Here is a 21,344-nt window from a genome sequence, read left to right as displayed (position 1 = left end):
TGTGTTTGCCAAGCATACAAGATGCGAGGTGACTTGTCATCATACTGTAAGTGCAGTGGAAAGGGCTTATCAGAGCAACGCTAGTAGTTTTGTTTTGCTGAGATAGTGGGTTTGATGGTAGTTGATGATGGAGGTGATGGAGCGAGATGGCTCTGTAACATAACAGGGCCACTGCCGGGAGGAAATACGTCTGAACAGTTTGCTCATATTGGGGAGCTGCTGGAACACCAGTGCACAGGCACTGCTTTCATCATCATTTTATAACATCAAATCACTATGTCTTTATAGCATTGTCACAGCAGCACAAACCTCAACCACATCTACTGGGGAAATATCTCTCTCATTCTCTCTCTTCTCTCTCTCATCCTCTCTCTCATTCTCTCTCCTTCCTTTTCATACTATATCAATGAATCCCTTTCTCTCTCTCTCTCTCTCTTTTTCTCTCTCTCTCTCTCTTTCTCTCTTTTTCTCTCTCTTTCTCTCTCTCTCTCTCTTTCTCTCTTTTTCTCTCTCTCTTTTTTTCTCTCTCTCTCTTTTCTCTCTCTCTCTCCTCTGATCTTTCTTTTCTCTGTCCTGCTCTTCTAGTCTCTCATATTCCATGTTGTGAGGTGTAGGATCGCAATTACAGTTGCCTTTCACCAAGGTGACAAGGGATGTTTGGTTCTGTGATTTGTTCACTGGGAAGGTCTTAGTGACTCCTAGAGAAATAAGCAAAGATGTGCTGGTGGCATCCTGGTTCCCCAATGGGCTTTGAGCTTCGGTTGAGACCAGCCGTCCTTTCATCCTTTAACACAATCATATCTAAGAGCAATTTGTTTTAGTAAGTAAATAGCTTCCGCTACAGAAAACCTGCTTTCATGGTAGATATTTCATTTCAGTGTTGCCAGTTCAAGTGTCTGTGATTTGTTGTTGCAGCTGACTCGAGCAGTATGGCTCTACCTCCATGTACATCATTCACACAACTCTAACAGTCTCAGCGTCCGTGCTTTAGTTGTACTCAGATGTACGCGTCTCTTTGATCATAGAATCTGAAAATTTGTCAGTAGATCCAGATCTGGAAGTTCGGTTTGGTTCTCCAAATTGCAATTTTTTTATATATTTTTAAAATGTTTTATTCTAAATGCTGTGATATCCTTCCATCTGAACGCCTTGTTGATCCATTTTGAGTTATTTTTGAGGTCTTTCTCGAACTGCTCTCAAACCAACGCCTGCCTTGCAGTTGCTCAGGCGTCAGATAAGTGTCACTGCATCGGGTTGAAAATCCATACTTATAGGAGTTATTTTAGGGACACTGGCCTCCTTGTCCCACATAAACAACTATGCGGCTCTGACAATAGACCACTGTTGAGGAAATATTAGCATGCGGATTCCACTGTTGTTTTTTCCTACACCATTTCGTCCAGTATAGTGTCTACATTGTTCTTTGGGGAGCGCTGCGCTGCATGCCCTGTGCTCTGGGAGCTAGCATGGTGGCTTCTGTCAGAAGGGATAAGTTACAGGTAATGCCGTAGATCTCAGTGTCCCACTGATGGCCATAGTGTCCATTCGCACATGTGGAAAACAAATGGAGAAATGTGTGAATTAGCGTGTCAGCGTTGGACATTCAATGACAAATGACTGCCCTCTGGATATGAGTACCACCCTGCATCCATCTGCTGGCCTGGCTCTGAAGCTAAGCAGGGTTGTTCTTGGACGCGAGACCAGATGCTGCTGGATCTGGTGTTGAGGGCCAGTAGGAGGCACTCTTTCCTTATGGTCTAAAATATATATATTTCCTAATGCCCCAGGGCAGTGATTGGGGACATTTCCCTGTGTAGGGGTGCTGTCTTTCGAATGCGACATTAAACAGGTGTTCTGACTCTGTGGTCACTAAAGATCCCATGTCACTTATCTTAAGAGTAGGGATGTTAACACTCGGTGTCCTGACTAAATTCACAATCTGGCCCTCATACCATCATGGCCACCTAATCATCCCCAGCCTCCAATTGGCTCATTCATCGCCCTTCCTCTCCCCTGTAACTATTCCCGAGGTCATTGTTGTAAATGAGAATGTGTTCTATAATAATATAATAATAAAATAATAATAATAATAATAATAATATGCCATTTAGCAGACGCTTTTATCCAAAGCGACTTACAGTCATGTGTGCATACATTCTACGTATTTGTTCACTGGGAAGGTCTTAGTGACTCCTAGAGAAATAAGCAAAGATGTGCTGGTGGCATCCTGGTTCCCCAATGGGCTTTGAGCTTCGGTTGAGACCAGCCGTCCTTTCATCCTTTAACACATAAAGCAAATGACTGTAAGGGGAGAGGAAGGGCGATCCAATTGGAGGCTGGGGATGATTAGGTGGCCATGATGGTATAAATTTAGTCAGGACACCGAGTGTTAACATCCCTACTCTTAAGATAAGTGACATGGGATGTGACATTGGCTCATTCAAACTATTCCCGGGTCATTGTTGTAAATGAGAATGTGTTCTATAATAATATAATAATAAAATAATAATAATAATAATAATATGCCATTTAGCAGACGCTTTTATTATCATGTGTGCATTTCTATAGAAACCCACTACCCTGGCGTTCTGCATTTCACACTTACCTGGTGAAAGTATTCCTGTACAGGAATGTGGAAAGTATGCCATTATAATTCCAAGAGAGTTATTGGGCTTGTGGTGGGGTTTTGGGGAAGGATATGTGTGTGCAATGTTACTTTTATACAGTATTAGAACTGTAAGGAACTTTTGGCATGGACTGAGGGAGGAGACGATGAAACTGTTTTGATAGTACTGTAGGTAATGTCCCTTGCTAACAATGTATGGTTTTCCCAGGTGCAATAATCTCCTAGCTATGCATTTGATCTGTGTTCTAGATCTATTACAGGGCATGTCACTCAGGATCCCTTCTCTGTTGAGTTTCTCTGGCAGAAAGGGCAGGGTCTTGTCAAAGGGACTCATTGTGCAGGGCCCTTGTGCGCCATGCAGGCCCCATGGTCCAATAGATAACCCTTGTTGTTTCTGCGCAGGCCTGGGTGAGGCAGATGTGAACCCGAACAATGGCTGCCCCTCTGAGAAGGCGTCGGCGGCGACTGACTCCACGGGCACTGAGGGGCCCAGCAGCTCCTGGAACGAGGCCAGCACAGCTGATGCTGACGATAGCGCCGCGCCACGCCCCCACCTGGTCCGCCTCTTCTCCCGAGATGCCCCGGGCCGCGAGGACAACACCTTCAAAGACCGCCCTTCTGAATCGGATGAGCTACAGACCATCCAAGAGCACAGCGGAGCGGGATCAGAGTGCGGTTCAGAGGATCAGGATCTAGACTAAGATTGTTTCTTTGCCCTCCCTTTCTCGATCTTTAATACCCCCTTCGCTCTTACCTGAGAGACCGAACCCCACTTACAGAGATACTAGCAGCATTACCCAACCCTAACCACCGACATGGCAACTGCAAGCTCCTCTGGACTGTCTAGCCTGGGAAGGAAAAAGAAGGCCCCTGGCCTTATGGATCAAATTGGGAACTTCTTTGGAGGGGACAAGAAGAGGAAGAGCAAGGTGAGGAAATCAGAGAGTTTGATTTGTTTCAAAGTTACGCCTCTAAAGTACCATGTTTTATTGTTGTGTTCAGTCTTAATTTGAGGGACTAATGTCTGATTTATGGTTTTGGCAGGTTGTGATATGTTTTTGTTTTTGTTTCAATTTGCTTCGATTTGATGTCATTTTTTCTTTTCTTGTGATGTACCAAAGTTTATGAAATTTGTTTATGAAAGTTTATGATATTTGCTTCTTTGCGAATGAATGGCATTGAAAGCTACATTTACACTGGATAACTGATTTGGGTGTGGTTTGAGATTGGTGTAGCGCAAAGAGGCTTTGGCTTAAAGTCATTGGACTAATTGTTCTGTGATTGTTAGTACCACAATAAAATGTCATTTACATTTTTTTATTTTACATTTTATTTCAGTTAGAGCTTCAAAGCATATGTGCTACTTATATGGCCATAGTTGTGGTACAGGACAGGTGAATGATTGAATTGATCCATGTACGTGTGTGTGTGTGCTTTCATTCCAAATATACTCTATGTTTAACTCATAAATATATCTAAAACTGGAGCCATTTTAAAGTTGTGTATCAGGTATTTTTAAGAGAGAGTAATGATTCGGGAGATTTCATGGGGACAAGTGGAATAAATGTCATATGTCAGCACCCTTACTTGGATGTATTTTGGGAGAGACTGGTATGATTGTTAGGCTACCAATTTTCCTGATTTCTGAGTCTTTAGTAGTTAGCCATTTTAACTGTGGATAGTCCATGGTGGGGAACTATAACCTAAATGACTTGCATGTACCTCCATTGGGTGTGGAGAGGATTCTCTCCACATAAATAATATACTATAGAGTAGGAAAACCCATTTATCTCGGCTAATCCTTATCCTATATGGGTTTATGTAGAATTCAAGATGCTGCGTTGTGTCGTCGGAGTTCAGACAATATATGTCATTTAGCGGACGCTTTCACCCAAAGCGATTTACAGTCATGCATACATTTGAAGTATGGGCGGTCCCGGGAATTGAACCCACTATCCTGGCGTAGCAAGCGCCACCTGGACCCAGATGTGTGTGTGGATAACTGTTGCGGTACAGTGAGAATAGTTGAGCCCACATTGCTTTGTTTGTCTCGCTCTCTCTCTCTCTCTCTCTCTCTCTCTCTCTCTCTCTCTCTCTCTCTCTCTCTCTCTCTCTCTCTCGATCTCTCTCGATCTCTCTCTCGATCTCTCTCTCTCTCTCTCTCGATCTCTCTCGATCTCTCTGTGATATGCTAAATGCTAAATCCCAAAGCCTCTCCTTTGAGCTGGTGACGGGGGATGTAGGTAAATTGATATGACAACCCAGTGCACATTTCAGTCCGCTTGGCACTGTTTGTTTATCAGCTGTCATCTAAAACAAAATGTACTGTATATTTCAACAGTTATGCGTTGAAGTTGGTACACTGTATTGAAGAGAGAGTTCAAGTCCAACTCCGTTATGCTGTCCAGCTCTGCTTCACTCTGGGGATTGGGAGTGACCTCCTCATTGGTTCAGAGAGGAGAATGGTAGTTTGACATGGTGATCCAATAGGTTGCAGAATGTGGTCTGAACTGTCTCAACAATATGCATTCCTCCCATGCCTTGTAACAACGTCAGAGAGGACAAAAATCTTTTGACCGTTGCATATTTGAATTAAATCCCAGATCAAAGTAATTTGAGCAGTTTTTGTTTTTTCATTTCGGGAATGATTTGGTTGTGTGCGTCGTAGATGAGATTCTTTCACGTTTTAAACATCATTGGAATGTGCTGCTAAAACATCTGCCACGAGTGAAAATGTCAGTGTTTTGCCTGTCAAAATTGAATGAACAAAATTATTGTAAAAGAGCCAGTATTAGCTTTTTGTTTTTATCTATTTGTTTGAATTTAATTGTCACCTCTTTCTGTTCTTTCAGGAAATTGTACGTTGTTTTCTACATCAGAGTTGTGGAGTTGCCTTCAGATGTGTGATAAGTGTTTTGTATTTCAAATATATGATCCCTAGCTCTCTGTTGCCTCGAGCAGAATGTATTTTTTTCTGCACTGATCAAAGTTTAAAAAAAGGATAAACAGGTTCAACATTTTTTTTTATCTTAAAGGTCCAATGTAGGCGTTTATTTTTTTTTAACATCAAATAATTTCTGGGTGACAGTCAAGTACCTTACTGTGATTTGTTTTGGTTAAAAGAAACAAATAGCTTCTTAGCAAAGAGTAATTTCTCAAGCAAGAATTTAGCTAGGACTAAGTGGGAGTGGTCTGAGTGGGGAGGGGGAAACTAGCTGTTATTGGCAGAGAAGTTTGAAACTGTTTCTTATTGGTCTTAACCAATTGACTGCCTGGTAATCCCACCAAAACAGCTTAAATTTCAGCCTGTCTTTTCAAACAGCTCTTCCACTAAAAGGGAATTGTCATAATTTTCTATTTCTAGTATTATTCCAGCCTCATAGTGTGGAAATATACACTGGGCGTAAAAAACATTAGGAAAACGTCCTTTGGTGGACTATTCTTGATACACACGGGAAGCTGTTGAGCATGAAAAACCCAGCAGCATTGCAGCTCTTGACACACTCAAACCGGTGCGCCTGGCACCTACTACCATACCCTGTTCAAAGGCATTTCAATCTTTTGTCTTGCCCATTCACCCTCTGAATGGCACACGCACTACAATCCACATCTCAATAGTCTCAATGCTTAAAAATCCTTCTTTTAACCTTTTACTGCAGTTGGCTAAATTAGGGTCAGTGTTTCTTGATAGTCTTAAACAAATCTATTTTGAAACCAAAGTAAACACCTCACACGCACGGTTATGGGCTTTAAAAAAAGAAGACACCTGTACCATGTCAGATATAGAGTTGAAATGTATTCAATCTTGAGTTTGCATCCCAATATTACACTTGTATATACATCACAGAAGACTGAAATATAGCAAAACCTTTTGACATGGAAACACCAGATTTGCCGTTAAATTTTTATTTAATTTATTATTAATTAAGAAAACAATCTGAATAACATTCCACCCATGATGCAACTCAGTCATTTGACTGCAGGAACGGGCTACTGTTATTGACTGATATGAATGTTCACTGTTGAGCCATGGATCCTTTTACAACCTGGAGTTATCTCTTTCTGTTGTACATTCTTGTCTTTGTTTCACCTGTATTTTTTGGCCTTTCATTAGTTGATTCTGGTTTGAAACTAGTTCATGGGAATCTACATGGTGATGTCATATATATTTTAAGAAATTAGAAAGATATCACCAAAAAACAAAGACAAAACTGATTTAACCTCAGGAACTGAAGCCAATTTGTTACCTGTCAAAGCTGATTGGTAATCTGTATTATTCAAAAAGGGGAAGACCTTATTAGACTAATTTGATGGATAAATGAGTGTCTATGTGCAGGCACCATGAAACTGAACTCCATGACAGCAAAATAAGTCAACTTAAATACGGGGTCTATTGAGTAACTTTGTCAGGACGAGGACCCGATCGCCTGAAGAATGTTAAAAGTACAGTACAACAACTGTTTATGATTCAGAACCCAAAAGCTTCTAAGAGCTGAACTCCTCCCGCCAGCTTAATGGAGCACCGCTCAGGTTCACTGGTGTCTTTTTACCCAGACCTGGATCAAATACTATCTAAAATCATTTCAAATGCTTCAGCTGGGCTTGATTGAGCTTGCCTGGCACAATGGAGCCAATAGAGTAGTCTCAAAAGTGAAAGCCCTGCCCAACTGGACCTCAAAGCAGACTAAAGTATTTTTAAGGAGTTCAAATAGTATTTGAACCCAGGTCTTCCTTGACCCTGTCAGGAACTGCGTTTGTGTGTGTGTGGGAGTCTGTTTGATCCCAGGGTGGATCCATGGACCCAATTCGATGATCCCTTTTGTACTGCTTTGAGATATCCAACTGATGCTTGTCATTTTGTTGTGTATTTCCTGTGAATTGTAATATGACCAACATCTGCTCCTAACCTGATCCTGTTCCGAGCTTTTGGATAAATGGCTTGATTAAACTCTCTTAACAACACCCACCCTAAGCAGTGTTCGTTATGCTTTTGTATTGTTGTTGTTTTCTTATTATGTAATGTCACTTTTGTTGTGATGTGAACTTCATCTGGTGACTGTTATTTATTCAATCCCCTATCTATGTTTAATTGTTACCAGATTTAAATTAATCATGTCCTAACTCACTCATTAGGAATTTGGGGCACAACGGAAGAAGTTGTTTAACGAGTTACCATCTCCTTGAATTAAACTCAAGAAGATTGTTATATATATATATATATATATCCATGTCACTTATTAATCATTACCTCATCAGTTCTCATTCTGAACAGTCGTTGCTTTGGTTTGGTTCATACAGTTTTTAATAACATCACAAAATGAAAACTAGTATGACATTTGTTTTCGACATCTACTCATTGACCATTTCCCACATTCGGATGTTAGAAATGTTTGTTCCAAAGTTCATCTTTTGGACGTTAGAGTTTCTGGCATGCAGAAGTCTCTTTAGACAAAAGACATTTCATTCCCAATACTAAAGGGTAGAGAGAGAAAGTTCCCCCCCTCCAGAGATTTACAGCAGGGTGTGAAGGTGACCATCCAGCAGCTCCCGCTCTCATCTCTGTGGGCGAGAGAGGGAGAGGCCTGGTTTCTTCCCCCCCCCCCCCCCCCCCCCCCCCCCCCCCCCCCACCAGTCTGATCTTCCCATTCTGATCCTCAAAGGACAGTCATGACACTTTTAATAACCCTTCCTCTGATGCAACACTACGGTGAATGTCCTTCTAACAATTCAGTTTCGATCAGGGTCTAGCTTGAGGTGGTCAATGCTAAGAATAGCCAATGGAGAAGCTGGCCCAGTTGAGGAGGGAATGGAACGTACATCATCAAACTATTCCCATTTGTTTTGTCTTATCACTTCTTAAGTGGATAAGACCACACTCTTCAGTAAACAGCATGACGGCTGGGAGAAGTGTGGTGTAGACTTCATGGAAATATGAGGCTTACTCTTAGCTCAGCTTTGATTAAGTAGCTTAAGGCCATGTACAATGGGGGCTAATGTCTTGTTCTTTGGATGAAAGAACTAGAAGGTACACCAACATTGACTGATACCCTGGTCCCAGATCTGTTCGCTCTTTCTTAGCCAACTCTTAGAATTGTTGTCATGCCAAACAGTCTGGCCTCACCTCAACCTCCATATCTGATCATGCTGTCATTGATGAGCACAGTGAGAAGTTAATCATGTTTGACATGACAATAACCATAGGATTTGGCAAGACAGCATTAACAGATCTGGGACCAGGTTAATATGCTGAATTCGTTCTTTTGGAAATGCATCTTAGTACTGTCTGCCTTATGACTTTTATTCAACTGAAAATTATATTTCAGTCACATTTGTATTTTATGCTTTTTTAATTGAACGTATTTTTTGAATTGCTTTTTAATTGAACATTTTGGAAAGCTTATCAAGTAAGTCAGGATAAAACAACAGGGTTTATTTCTTGTTTTCATTTTGTATTCAGGCGAGCAAAGGGGCAAATAACAGCTGTTTTCAAAACCAACCGGAATACAAAATGAAAACAAGAAAGTCTGTCTCACTTGTCTGTCCCACTTTTTGGAGACCTCCAGTGAAGTATTGTCATGCTACTTCTCATTGAACCCATTAGATGTTCCTCGTGGTCAACAATGAAAGAGTCAAGGAATCAATGCTACCTTGTTCTTAATGTGTAAATGTGTACATGTTACCAATATCTAAGACCCTAATAGTGATAGCCAGAGTCAAGTCAAGTATTCATACTTGAGAGCGAAACAAGGACATGAAACAGAACCTGAACTTGCTCTGAGCACTACATGTATTTGACTGTGGTATAGTTGGTGTTTTGTTTGTTTTAGGATCCAGAGGTGATGAGGACTGAGGAGTGTAGAGCATACCTACTATTACCCTACTTTCACCTGGCACTGTAAGACAAGCGGGGTCAAATGTCAAGAGCTAGGCCTCACTAGACGTCCGGTCCAGTACCCTGGGATTGGATGGTAAAGAACCAGTTCAATTATGGTTCACCAGATTGTAGTCCCCAACTTTGTCTTGTTATTGTTGTCAGTGTTAGGGAATGACCTGGAGCGCCACTGCTTTCTCATTGACACTTTGTTGTAAAACTGTCAACCCCCTGAGGTAGTTGTCCAATTCCTGCTAGCTTCTCTTAAATCGTTGGAGAAGTTGCAGCAAAGAGACAACTGATGAGGTCGACTGGCAGTAGAAGTGCTTCAAAAAGTCTGTCCTCCTGAGACTACGAACTGTTACAGTAGATGTCACTTCAAAGGAGTCAGTCAGTGGCTAGTGGATCTGCAGCCGGTGAGTCTTACTAATCAATCGCAGAGTTGTCAGTTATGACACTGACGGACATTGTTCTATGTGAGCAATCAAATCTAAGTCAAATGTAAAGCTCTGCTGGATTGAGGAGCATGCACTATATATTCAGTTGAAATCGGGAGTGTACATACACTTTAGCCAAATACATTTAAACTCGGTTTTTCACAATTCCTGACATTTAATCCTGGTAACAATTCCCTTTATTAGGTCAGTTAGGATCACCACTTTATTTTAATAATGTGAAATGTCAGAATAATAGTAGAGAGAATTATTTACTTCAGCTTTTATTTCTTTCATTACATTCCCAGTGGGTCATACATTTACATACACTCAATTAGTATTTGGTAGCATTGACTTTAAATTGTAACTTGGGTCAAATGTTCCGGGTTGCCTTCCACAAGCTTCCCACAATAATTTGGGTGAATTGTGGCCCATTCCTCCTGACAGAGCTGGTGTAACTGAGTCAGGTTTGTAGGCCTTCTTGCTCACACACGCCTTTTCAGTTCTGCCCACAAATTGTCTATAGGATTGAGGTCAGGGCTTTGTGATGGCCACTCCAATACCTTGACTTCGTTGTCCTTAAGCCATTTTGCCACAACTTTGGAAGTATGCTTGGGGTCATTGTCCATTTGGAAGACTGATTTGCGACCAGGCTTTAACTTCCTGACTGTTTTCCTGAGATGTTGCTTTAATATATCCACCTAATGTTTTGATGCCATCCAAGTGCACCAGTCCCTCCTGCAGCAGAGCACACCGACAACACCTGCCACCTCCGTGCTTCACGGTTGGAATGTGTTCTTCAGCTTGCAAGCCTCCCCCTTTTTCCTCCAAACATAAGAATGGTAATTATGGCCAAACAGTTCTATTTTTGTTTCATCAGACAAGAAGACATTTCTCCAAAAAGTACGATCTTTGTCCCCATGTGCAGTTGCAAATGTAGTCTGGCTTTTTTTATGGAGGTTTTGGAGCAGTGGCTTCTTTCTTGCTGAAAGTCCTTTCAGGTTATGTTGATATAGTACTATTGTACCTGTTTCCTCCAGCATCTTCACAAGGTCCTTTGCTGCTGTTCTGGGATTGAGTTGCATTTTTCACATCAAAGTACGTTCATCTCTAGGAGACAGAATGCATCTCCTTCCTGAGCGGTATGACAGTTGCGTTGTCCCATGGTGTTTATACATGAGCACTATTGTTTGTGCAAATGAACATGGTACCTTCAGGCATTTGGAAATTGCTCCCAAGGATGAACCAGACTTGTGGAGGTCTACAATTGTTTTCTGAGGTCTGGCTAATTTATTTTGATTTTCCCATGATGTCAAGCAAAGAGGCACTGAGTTTGGAGAAAGTCCTTGAAGCACATCCACAGGTACACCTCCAATTGACTCAAATGATGTCAATTAGCCTATCAAAAGCTTCTAAAGCCATGACATAATTTTCTGGAATTTTCCAAGCTGTTTAAAGTCACAGTCAAATTAGTGTATGTAAACTTCTGACCCACTGGATTTGTGATATAGTGAATTATAAGTGAAATAATCTGTAAACAATTGTTGGACAAATTACTTGTGTCATGCACAAAGTAGATGTCCTAACCAACTTTCCAAAACTATAGTTTGTAAACAAGAAACATGCAGATGAAAAACAAGTTTTAATGACTCCAACCTAAGTGTATGTAAACTTCCGACTTCAACTGCATGGGTAAGATCTGTTTATTTGACAGGGGGCAGTTTGTGATTTGTGTGTGTCCACAATAACTCACACACTGTCTCAATAGGATAGGATGTAGTGATAACTATGTGGCCCACATATCCTCCTGCTCCTTAGTAAATAATACATTATTACAATTCATTTATTCCAGAATAAATGATTGACCGTGATCCATTTCTGAAGGAGCCGGCTTCCAGGTTTGACCTCCAGCACCTCCGAGGAGAGAGGTTTGACAGTAATTAAATCCCCAGGGATGAGGTGTCCTATGAGTCCTGAATACTCTCTCTACCTGGGTCTAGGTGACCTTGTTCTTCACTGCAGGAAACTTTTGGTTACTATGACATTAACATGACAGTGTAATCTGGTCTATAATCCATTCAAGACTGCAGTTCTGATTTATGACTGTTGTCACGATAGAGGTAAGAGTTTTTGCATTACGACTGTACTGACCTAACACCTCTGGATAACAGCCTCTATGTCAGAGGTGAAACGACACCGACGTGTTAATGGGATAGTGAAGTGTCAAGCGAAGTGTTTACCAAACTTTCTCTACGACGCCTGGGCTGCCATGAGAGCAGCTCGCCGAGTTTGGAACGTATAAATGGACATCCATTGTTATGCAAATCCAATCATGTATGTTGAGGATGAAACTGGATTTGTAGCTTTATGAAATTTGGATGGCAGTGCGATGCATTTTTATTGTTTTTTTTTCCCGCTGTGGAATGAGAACAGCTACTTTGTGACGTCTGAATTGTGGCCAACTGACAACGAGCGCCGTGCCAGGAACACACACTTACCTCTCATACGCTTCAAACATCAAACAGAGAGAGGAGAACATTCCCTCCGTCCCTTCCTCCCTCCCTACGCAACAAACCCCCTGCTCTGCTCTATCCTGAAAGGACCCCCCCTTGCTTCAGAATACCGTTGTCCTTTGAACACTCTTCTTGTGTTGGAAAATACTATACTATACTGGCAACGTTCAATGCAACATGTTTCAGTAAAGGACATGTGAAGTTCATAACTGAATATTGTGTTACTAATATATCCAAACGGATTCTAAAGTCAGAATTTAGGATTACTCACTGTAAAATAAGGTCAAGTAGGAGTTTTAAAAAAGAAAGAAGTTTTATCAACCAAAAATATATATATTTTCAGAACTATTGTCTGATTCACTGATGCATTTTGAATGACCTTTTACTCCTGCCACAGGAGGCTGCTGAGGGGAGGACAGCTCATGATAATGGCCGGAACAGAGCAAATGGAATGGCATCAAACACCTGGAAACCATGTGTGTGATGTATTTCATACCATTCCACTGATTCCACTCCAGTCATTACCACCAGCCCGTTCTCCCCAATTAAAGTGTCACCAACCTCCTGTGACTCCTAGAGTCATAAAAATTCCACGCAATTCCAAAAATTCGGAATCAGCTACAATTTAGAAGGTTTTCTCAAGCTGCCAACATGATGTAACATACAATACTGTGTAATTGATGGTCTAGTTACATTATCTGAAGACAAAAGCGTGGGTTTAAGGTACAGACAAACCCTAGGAAACACTGAAATCCCCACTGGGCACCTCTCTCTTCACGTCCATTCCTCTTTTGCTAGCTCCTTGCCTGTCTTACCCCTGTCTTTCAATGTCTCTCTCGCTCTACTTCTCTCCCTCCACTTTCTGACTTTCTCTTCCCAACTCTTTCTCTCAGGCCACTCAATCTCTGGAACTGTATTTAGTGGGAACATAACTGGAACTTCTCACGCGGCTGTGAGACAGATCAGTTCTTCACAACAACCACAAGGCGGTGAAGTTAATTCACCTGTACCAGCTCCAGCACAAACCCAGCGAGCACTTTTTTGGTTGAAAATAACTTTTTTCCACTTATTTTCAACATCTTTTGCTCATAGGGAACGAACCGACCAACCAACAACCATGCTACCTATTGGCTATTCTACTGAGCGTCATCTGTATTCATAAATGTGTTGGATATTAATCATCCACTTCCAATAGAATGCGTCGCTTAGTTTGATAGATTCCAAAATGACCTCTGGTCCTCCGGGTTAGATACCTAGTTATTGGAGGGGATAATGCTCATAAGAACACAACACATTTTCTATAGCAATGTGTTTCTTTCCACAGGTCATTGTCTGCATGAGTCTGAATCCAACCATCCATCCATATATGGGCATAAAAGACAGTGAATGAGATTCAATTGGAACCCCTAATGAGTGTATTATATTGTGAATGATGCACAGGGGTGAAAGTTTACCCTCTCATTTGGGTAAAGTTCTCTCATAGGGATAATCACAGGGATTCAGTGAGAGCCTCTCCACTCTCTTCACTTACTGACATGAATGGGGGCATAAAGGTCCCCTTGCTCTCACTTCACAAAATACCACAGAGAGAGAGGCACTCATTAGGAAGAAATGGGTTTCGCTATATCAAAGGATGTTATTCACAAACATACCCCTAAATAGCCAACCGGGAATAATCAGGGTTATTATTGAGAAAATGACAATGAATCTTTTCAGAATCACACAATTTTAATTAAGGTCCCAGTTGTGTGCGTCTGGAAGGTACATGTTGAAGCCTATTGTGAGAGAGAGGGGGGATGCTATTTATTCAAGTTCAAGAGAACGAGACAGAGCTAATTTTGCATTCATCCCCATCCAATCCTCTAAAGATGTATCTGTCTGAAGTACAACTTAATTGTATTGATCTCTACTTAACTTCCCCTTCAACAGCATTTAGTGTTGATATTTACCACACTTTGCAAAAGATCCAAAACTTTTTCTTACTGACTTTATGAATTTATTTATAATTCCTTCATCCAATTAGTTTTTAACCACTTATTTTCCGTTTGAATGAGTTTTGGATGGGCGTTATCTGTGGACACCTATGTGAGTCTGCTGTGAATGACTCATAGAGCTTATCTCAGGTCCTCTGTGATGTAAGAGCTCCCCAGGTAGTCCATCCAGTGGAAGAAGTCGTTCCACAGCCACAGAAAATGTGCTCCAGCATCCCTGGTGTTTGGCAATATGCCACCAGCTGTTTCCAATGGTAACACCTTTCAGAAGCTGGAGAGTGGAGGCAGAGTAGAGCCTGGTCTGGTTCAGGGAACACACTTTATTGTTAGGTTGTGTTGGGCTATATGTATTCCCGCTGTGCCTTTATAATGTTGTTCCATCCCTCCCTCTGTTCCTTCTTCCATCCCGCCCTCCTTTCCTTCTTCCATCCCGCCCTCCTTTCCTTCTTCCATCCCGCCCCTTTCCTTTCTTTCTTCCATCCCGTCCTCCTTTTCTTCTTCCATCCCCTCCTTTCCTTCTTCCATCCCTCCCTCCATTTCCTCCAGGGTTCTTTCCGTGGCCTGTCCTCTCCTGTCAGACCTGCCAAGGCAGCCCCTAAGGGTGGGGAGAACGCTGTTGTGCGCCTCTTCAGAACGATCGTGAGTCACCCCATTTGCATAGTTTTCCACTGTTGATGTTTGACTTGTTGATATGAGGGCGTCAGGTAGTCTACCAGTTAAGAGCAGGTAGCCTAGCAGTAGAAATAACTTTAGGCCAGTAAACGAAAGGTCACTGGTTCGAATCCCTGAGCCAACTAGGTGAAAAATCAGTTGATGTGCCCTTGCGCAAGGCACTTAACCCTATTTGATCCTGTAAGTCGCTCTGGATAAGAGTGTCTTCTAAATGACTAAAACGTAATGAGGAATACCCTCATCTATTGTATTTCTAAAGATCTCTGTGACTCTCTCCCCTCAGGTGTCCCCTGCCCCTCCTAAGTCTAGGGTGAGCCCCATTTACTTTTACTCTTTGTCAATATTGTCCAATTGAGGAGTCGAAGGTTGTTTTTCGTCTTTGGATGGGATTGTGTATTTGGCTTTGTTAATAACATGTGATGTCACTGAGCGTATCTCACTGAGTCTGTGCTCTCTCTGGTGACGCGAGCGTCTGCCTTGCTCTGCTCTGCTCTGCCCTGGATGTGGACTCATCTCTTCATGCTGCACTGCCTTTGCTCTGCGTAAGGCCTGAGTGATTAACTCTCCTCCCCTCACCCCTGTGTCTCACCCCTGTCTATTCCCTGTCTCTGTCTCGTACGTGTCCTTGTCCAGTGGACGGCAATGACTGCGAAACTAGGCCAGGTACGTGGTTAAACGCTACAGCTAAAGCAAACGAAGAGAAAAATCCCCGGCCGCTCTTTAAAACAGTCTATTCTGTAACCATTTTAAGGCTCGAGAGCTTGTTGTAATCCAAGCATACATGCATAACGCCCTCATCGGTTTTTCTATTTTATTAAATCATGTTTTGAGTGGTTTTGTTTGGCAAGCTCTCCGCCTCCGGGCTCAATTGAATATCCAGTTCTTTATTTGCTGAAGTCGTTTTTCCTTTTTGGTATCATAACCAGCCACTTAATCCTGCTTTTTCTTATTTGCCTCGTCCTCTTCTCTTGGCCCCTGTTGGCCACTGTGCGAGCGTGCATGCACGTGTGTGTGATTTGTGTGTGTGTGTGCACATGCGTTTGTGTCTTTGTGTGTGCCTCTGTGTGTGTATGTGTCAGTGGTGGCAGCTGATGAGGAGGACGGCTCATAGTAATGGCTGGAATGGAGTAAATGGAATGGCATCAAACGTGGTTTCCATGTAGCTGATACAATTCCATTGAATCCGTTCCAGGCATTACTATCAGCTACATGGAAACCACGTTTGATGCCATTCCATTTACTCCATTCCAGCCATTATTATGAGCCGTCCTCCCCTCAACAGCCTCCGCTGGTGTCTATGTGTGTGTGTGTGTGTGTGTGTTTTGTAGATGTTATGAGTCACACATAACAGTTAACATTGTGTGGGGGGGGTGAAATAACAGAGTGATAAAGGGATGAGACCTTATAAGCTCTTCTCCGAGGTAAGGGATCTTTAAAGTAACACTTTGAAGTGTTCCTCCCCAACATTTCATTCATCCTCATGCACGTTTATTGGAGTTTTGCGTGAACGGTTCCCAGTCTAAACCCCCCCCCCCCCCCCCTGTGAGAGTCAGAGCAGCCACAGCTCAGCTGTTACTGAGATTGAATTTAGAAAGTGTTTAAGTGGAAGCACTTCCACTTTGACTCAGATTGATTTGCTCCAATGAGCCACTTTTTGATCTAGGCGAGACTAGTTCAGAACTGTAGTCACTGACTCGAAGGCCATCTTTTCTATAAGCTCGTCACCTGCCGGCTTTCAGTTGAGCCTGGGGACGACGCTGTCGCTTCTATTGTTTTCAGGCAACATGATATTATCAGAAAGCATTCTTTAAACAACCATGCAATACCCACGTAAGATATGTACACGATGCCGCTTTTTAGCCATTAGTAAATCATTTAGAGGAACAAACACAGAGACGAGCTGGCAAAAGCACACACTGACTGGGCCACCATGCTAGGTGGCAACAACAATGTCTCCCGGTGTCTTACCTCACCCCTGCTCTCTTCCGGGTGTCTCAGAAGTCAACAGGATCCGCCAAGGCGAAGAAGGCCGGTGCAGGCGACAGCGGAACCCTGTCCAAGATCTTCAAAATGGTAAACGAACACGAAACCCATTTATAAAGGAACAAAAACGCTCTGATCTGTCTTTGACAGTAACATGAAAAGGGAATATCTAATTATATATATTTATATATATATATATTTGTAGGTTATCGAAACTAATTCCAGAATGTGCACTTGATTAAACAGATGGGATCTTTCTTTCTCTTGTATTCCTCCCTTCTGTCACTCTCTTCTTCTTTCACCTCAGTGATGATAGCCACCATTCAGTGAGTAGCTAATGAGTCATGAGCAGCAATATATATTTACTCTTACTTGCTGTGAATTTATTCAACGTTGATAGGCTAAGATGACACCTTCCATTGCCTATCATACCCCCGGCAGAATAACTGCACCTTGAGACAGCCTCTAGACAGTGATAATTACAGTGTCTGGCTGATGCTACAGGCTTCATGCATTAAAGAGTGCAGTTTGATGTCAAAGGTAACGCTATTTGTGGCTTGATACGGACATGCAGCACCTAACATAATTGGCAGCTTACTTGCAGGCGGTGATCTTGCACCTGTGGGCCTACACTTCGAAAGCAGCTTTAGGGATAGTAGTCTTGCTTACTCTTAATGGCTGTTCTAAGACGTGTGCTAACTGCAATGGGACATGCTTAGCAATTACAATTGTGGCGTGTGGTAGCTTTGCTCACTTTGCCGATGGCTTCCGCGACTGTAAACACACCGTCAGGTAAGCCAAGCTGTTATGGAAGCAGTGCCTTGCATTATTTCTACAACTAGGACATTGCGCTTTTAATTAGATTGACCATCTGGTTCATGCATGTGTGTACCAAGCACACTGTATATCATACTGGGATACTACACAGACAGATTTATTCAAGAGGTCCTTCTCCGACGCAGTAGGCCACACGTAAAGGTAAGGCAGACACACTTATATACACTTGAGCGAATACTTAATGACTTTTAGAGGAGCAGCATAGCACCCCGGTGTGTTCGTCTCAAACGGGTGACGGAGGTGTTTGAACAGAGGGTATACCATTTATAGATGTTTTTTTTTACGACAGTCTCTACTCTACCTCTCTCTTTTGGTCTCCACCTCTTGTCTGTCTCTCTCCTTCTCCTACGCTCCCCGGTTATCCTTCACACCTCTCACTCTGCCCCGGCGACTCACTTTCTCCTCTGAGCAGTGACTCGGAGAGCTCCTGCATTCTGAGCGGCTGTTTGTTTGTTTGTCTCTCCTTGCGTCATCCATGGCATGGTGAATGCTAATCTCTAGGACATGCTCTGGAGGTCTCTGGCAGTTTTAATTACCCAGTCTGGCCCAAGCTTCAGATACAGTTATTTAATTAGGCAGAATAGGCACTGAGAGCTTATGTTCCGGTAGGTACAGTCAGTGCACTCACAGTGATTAGCAAGGCAACCAAGCACAGTCATCTCTCTCGTACCATACAGGGGGCCTACTTTTAAAAATGTTTAGAGAGTCTGTATATATCCACATGCTCCCTGCATAGGTGTCTTTGCTAGTTGGACTATGTGGCATTATGAAACTAAAAGATGAAGACGATCAAGTCTATAAATGTGTGGGTAAATAGTACACCAATCTTCTCTTGCTTATAGCTTGTTTCCCCACAATCTCTCTGCCTAATTGGCGTTAAGCTAAAGCCACCATCTTTAGCGCTTCCGATTACCGTTTTGTTTTAATCATTATCTGGGGACGGACTTTTATTTCACGTTTTCTTTTCATTTGTTTTCCATTCTCCAGTTCTGTTACCGCATTCTAATTAGTTTGTTTTTCGAACCGATAATGATTTCAAACTCAAATTGCTGTAAGAATGGCTCAGAGCCTGGCCCTTTTCCTCTGATCTCCTTTTGTTTCAGGAGATTTGAAGGCTTTGTACGTTGTGGATTATATTCATTCCAATAGTTCTCCCTAAAGAATTGTCTCATTTGTATAATCTTTGTTCCGTTCCAATTCCTCCCCTCTTTCTCCTACTTTTATATCCCCATGAGAAAATGCACAATCTATTCTTAGGGATTGAGCTTGGTGAACACAGCACAACACATCATTGATCAGTTTTGGCAACAACATGCAAATTAGAACTGGGAGATGTCTCTTTTTAGGGCATAGCCGAGAATTCACAAAAGAAACAATTCTGATAATACCTAGAACTCACCCACCTACTCTAACAAAACAATTGTACACAATGCCACGTAGACTGTACGTCAATATACAGCTGGACATTTGTGTCCTAATTAGCAGGTCCCTTTAGTGAGCATCGTTAGCGAATGACAAAAACAATCCATTTCCTGATTATTATTTTGTCTCTCACTCTCTTGCAGGGCACAAGCCGGACTGGGTCCCTACCCAAAAAATGAGGTCCCTTTCAAGAGCACAAAGGCAGACGTCAAGGAAAGGGACACGAGTGGGGGAAAACAAAGAAGATAAAAGAACGGATCTTTGTCGACTCACACACACCTCTTCCCTGCTTTTCTAACCCTTTCATTTTATAACTCAAATGCACCCGGCTGGTAGATATAGCGACACAATCTGTGCCCCCACACCCCGCCCCTGCTCCTCCCTCCCGCCTCTCCTGTGCAACCATCTTGGATGTGAACTGTTGCCGAAGTCATCCGGACCCCCCTCTCACAGCCTAAAGGACCCCTGTCGTAGCTCTACAGTGTCTTCATTTCTATTTCTCTGTCTGTCTGTCTGTCTGTATAGTGTCGTCTAACAAAGCTGGCTATCTGGACCAGACCTGGCTGAAGTAGCTTAGGTCCAATTGACCTGGCCCTGACCGCCTGTGGTTGTGAAAGTGTGACCAGGTCTGGTTCTGGTTCAGAAACGAACGATTATCTGTCTTGTCATGCTCGTCTTTGTCGCCCCCCCCCCAAACCCCACACACTCTCCCATTTCCTGTACAACCCGACATGAATTCATAGCTAAGCATCGTCTTACTCAGCTTGCATGGGTTGTTGCGATGGCCAGTTGGCCATGTGTCGTCTTTACCGTCCCGTGTCATCAGTGTAAGTGTCCTGTCTTACTGTCCTTCCATGTTTTTACATTAGAGTCTATGGCTGGCTGTGATCTTCGGTGGTAAAATGACTGAAAGTTAACCCACTAAAAGTCTCGCCTGTAGTATCCACTGAATTGTAGAAATCAATGGATGATATCATTTCTAATATTATTCTCATTCGATTTTCAGTACATGTAGATTGATTAGGACACTAATGTGTTGATTGGGAGTTTCCCCATCCAGACATAACGGAGATTTGTCTAAAGTGCACTGTTTTGACCTTTGAAAAGCAGACACGGACTGCTCTGAAACCAAGCTCACGCTGGACCTGCCACAAACATGGCATTTCCAATGGCAGGACAGATTCAGACCCTTTCCCCCCATTAGGAGTGGTCTTCTCTGTCTTAAGTATCTCTTGCTTCATATGTCTGTCGAAGCACTGCACAAAATATGAATACAAAACAGCTAGCAAAGCAATACCATTTGACTGCCAAAAAACTATGTGCTGTGTTTACTCCATGTGGATATTAAAACACCAACACTGTCATAAAGGTGCTCCTTATTTAACTGTGTAAAAGCATAAATGTTATTTTAAAAAAAAGATGAAGATGGATACAGAGGGCGTGGAGTTTGTTGACCAAGGTACGAGCGATGAGTTGCATAAAACTGCTTATTACTGCCACTGTACTGTCCAATATCCTCCCACCAGTCTCTCCTCCATTTGTGTAAGTAAATAAAAATTGTGTGTAATCTGTAGCGTACTCTGCCTGTCCCCCCCCCCCCCTCACCCATGTCTTAATGTGCGCATGTTTTTGTATGGGTCCTGTGAATGAATGTAAATGAAACTCTCGAGACCCTCATTGTTGTATCGGTAATAAAAAGATGTACGACCAGCCACTTAATAACTTGGAAAAAATAAAGGAATTAAAAATCATTAAATCGTTATGGGTCTCTGGTTGTGTTGTTTTGATAGACATTTAAAAAGTAGTGCACACACATGCAGTAACTTGCCGGTGTAGGGTACAAGAAGTGATGAAATATTCAACTCTGTTGCGGAATCCATCTTTGTTTAGGTCAGGTCATTGTGTCGTTTGAAGCAGACTCATGCCAGAGCTGCATCTCACTCCTGCTTCCAAGACTAATTGTGTTTGCTCAATAATTGCATAATCAAGGAGAGG

General features: G+C 42.4%; 2 protein-coding genes across 5 annotated transcripts in view; both read left to right on the top strand.

Annotated features, from left to right (window-relative positions):
• The window catches only part of LOC124005003 (myelin basic protein-like), a 46,024-nt gene extending 42,591 nt beyond the window's left edge, over window positions 1-3,433 (top strand). Inside the window, exon 4 of the mRNA XM_046313824.1 lies at window positions 3,029-3,433. Within this exon, the coding sequence (XP_046169780.1) occupies window positions 3,029-3,327 (299 nt within the window). The 3' untranslated portion in view covers window positions 3,328-3,433. The remainder of the gene's footprint in view (window positions 1-3,028) is intronic.
• LOC124005004 (myelin basic protein-like) lies at window positions 3,423-21,100 on the top strand. 4 transcript variants are annotated; one of them, XM_046313827.1, is made up of 7 exons: window positions 3,423-3,555; window positions 14,982-15,074; window positions 15,391-15,417; window positions 15,741-15,770; window positions 17,106-17,180; window positions 17,398-17,416; window positions 19,493-21,100. In XM_046313827.1, exons 1-6 carry the CDS (start codon window positions 3,442-3,444, stop codon window positions 17,398-17,400), a joined length of 342 nt encoding a protein of 113 aa, XP_046169783.1. In that variant the 5' UTR covers window positions 3,423-3,441; the 3' UTR covers window positions 17,401-17,416; window positions 19,493-21,100. The 4 variants fall into 4 exon arrangements, with proteins under 4 accessions (XP_046169783.1, XP_046169784.1, XP_046169781.1 ...); XM_046313828.1 differs by lacking the exon at window positions 15,741-15,770; XM_046313825.1 differs by lacking the exon at window positions 17,398-17,416.
• Window positions 21,101-21,344: the final 244 nt, after the last annotated feature.

Source organism: Oncorhynchus gorbuscha, linkage group LG19, assembly GCF_021184085.1.
Source record: "Oncorhynchus gorbuscha isolate QuinsamMale2020 ecotype Even-year linkage group LG19, OgorEven_v1.0, whole genome shotgun sequence".
Classification (NCBI taxonomy): Eukaryota; Metazoa; Chordata; class Actinopteri; order Salmoniformes; family Salmonidae; genus Oncorhynchus; species Oncorhynchus gorbuscha.
This window is presented reverse-complemented; position numbering and strand designations above follow the sequence as displayed.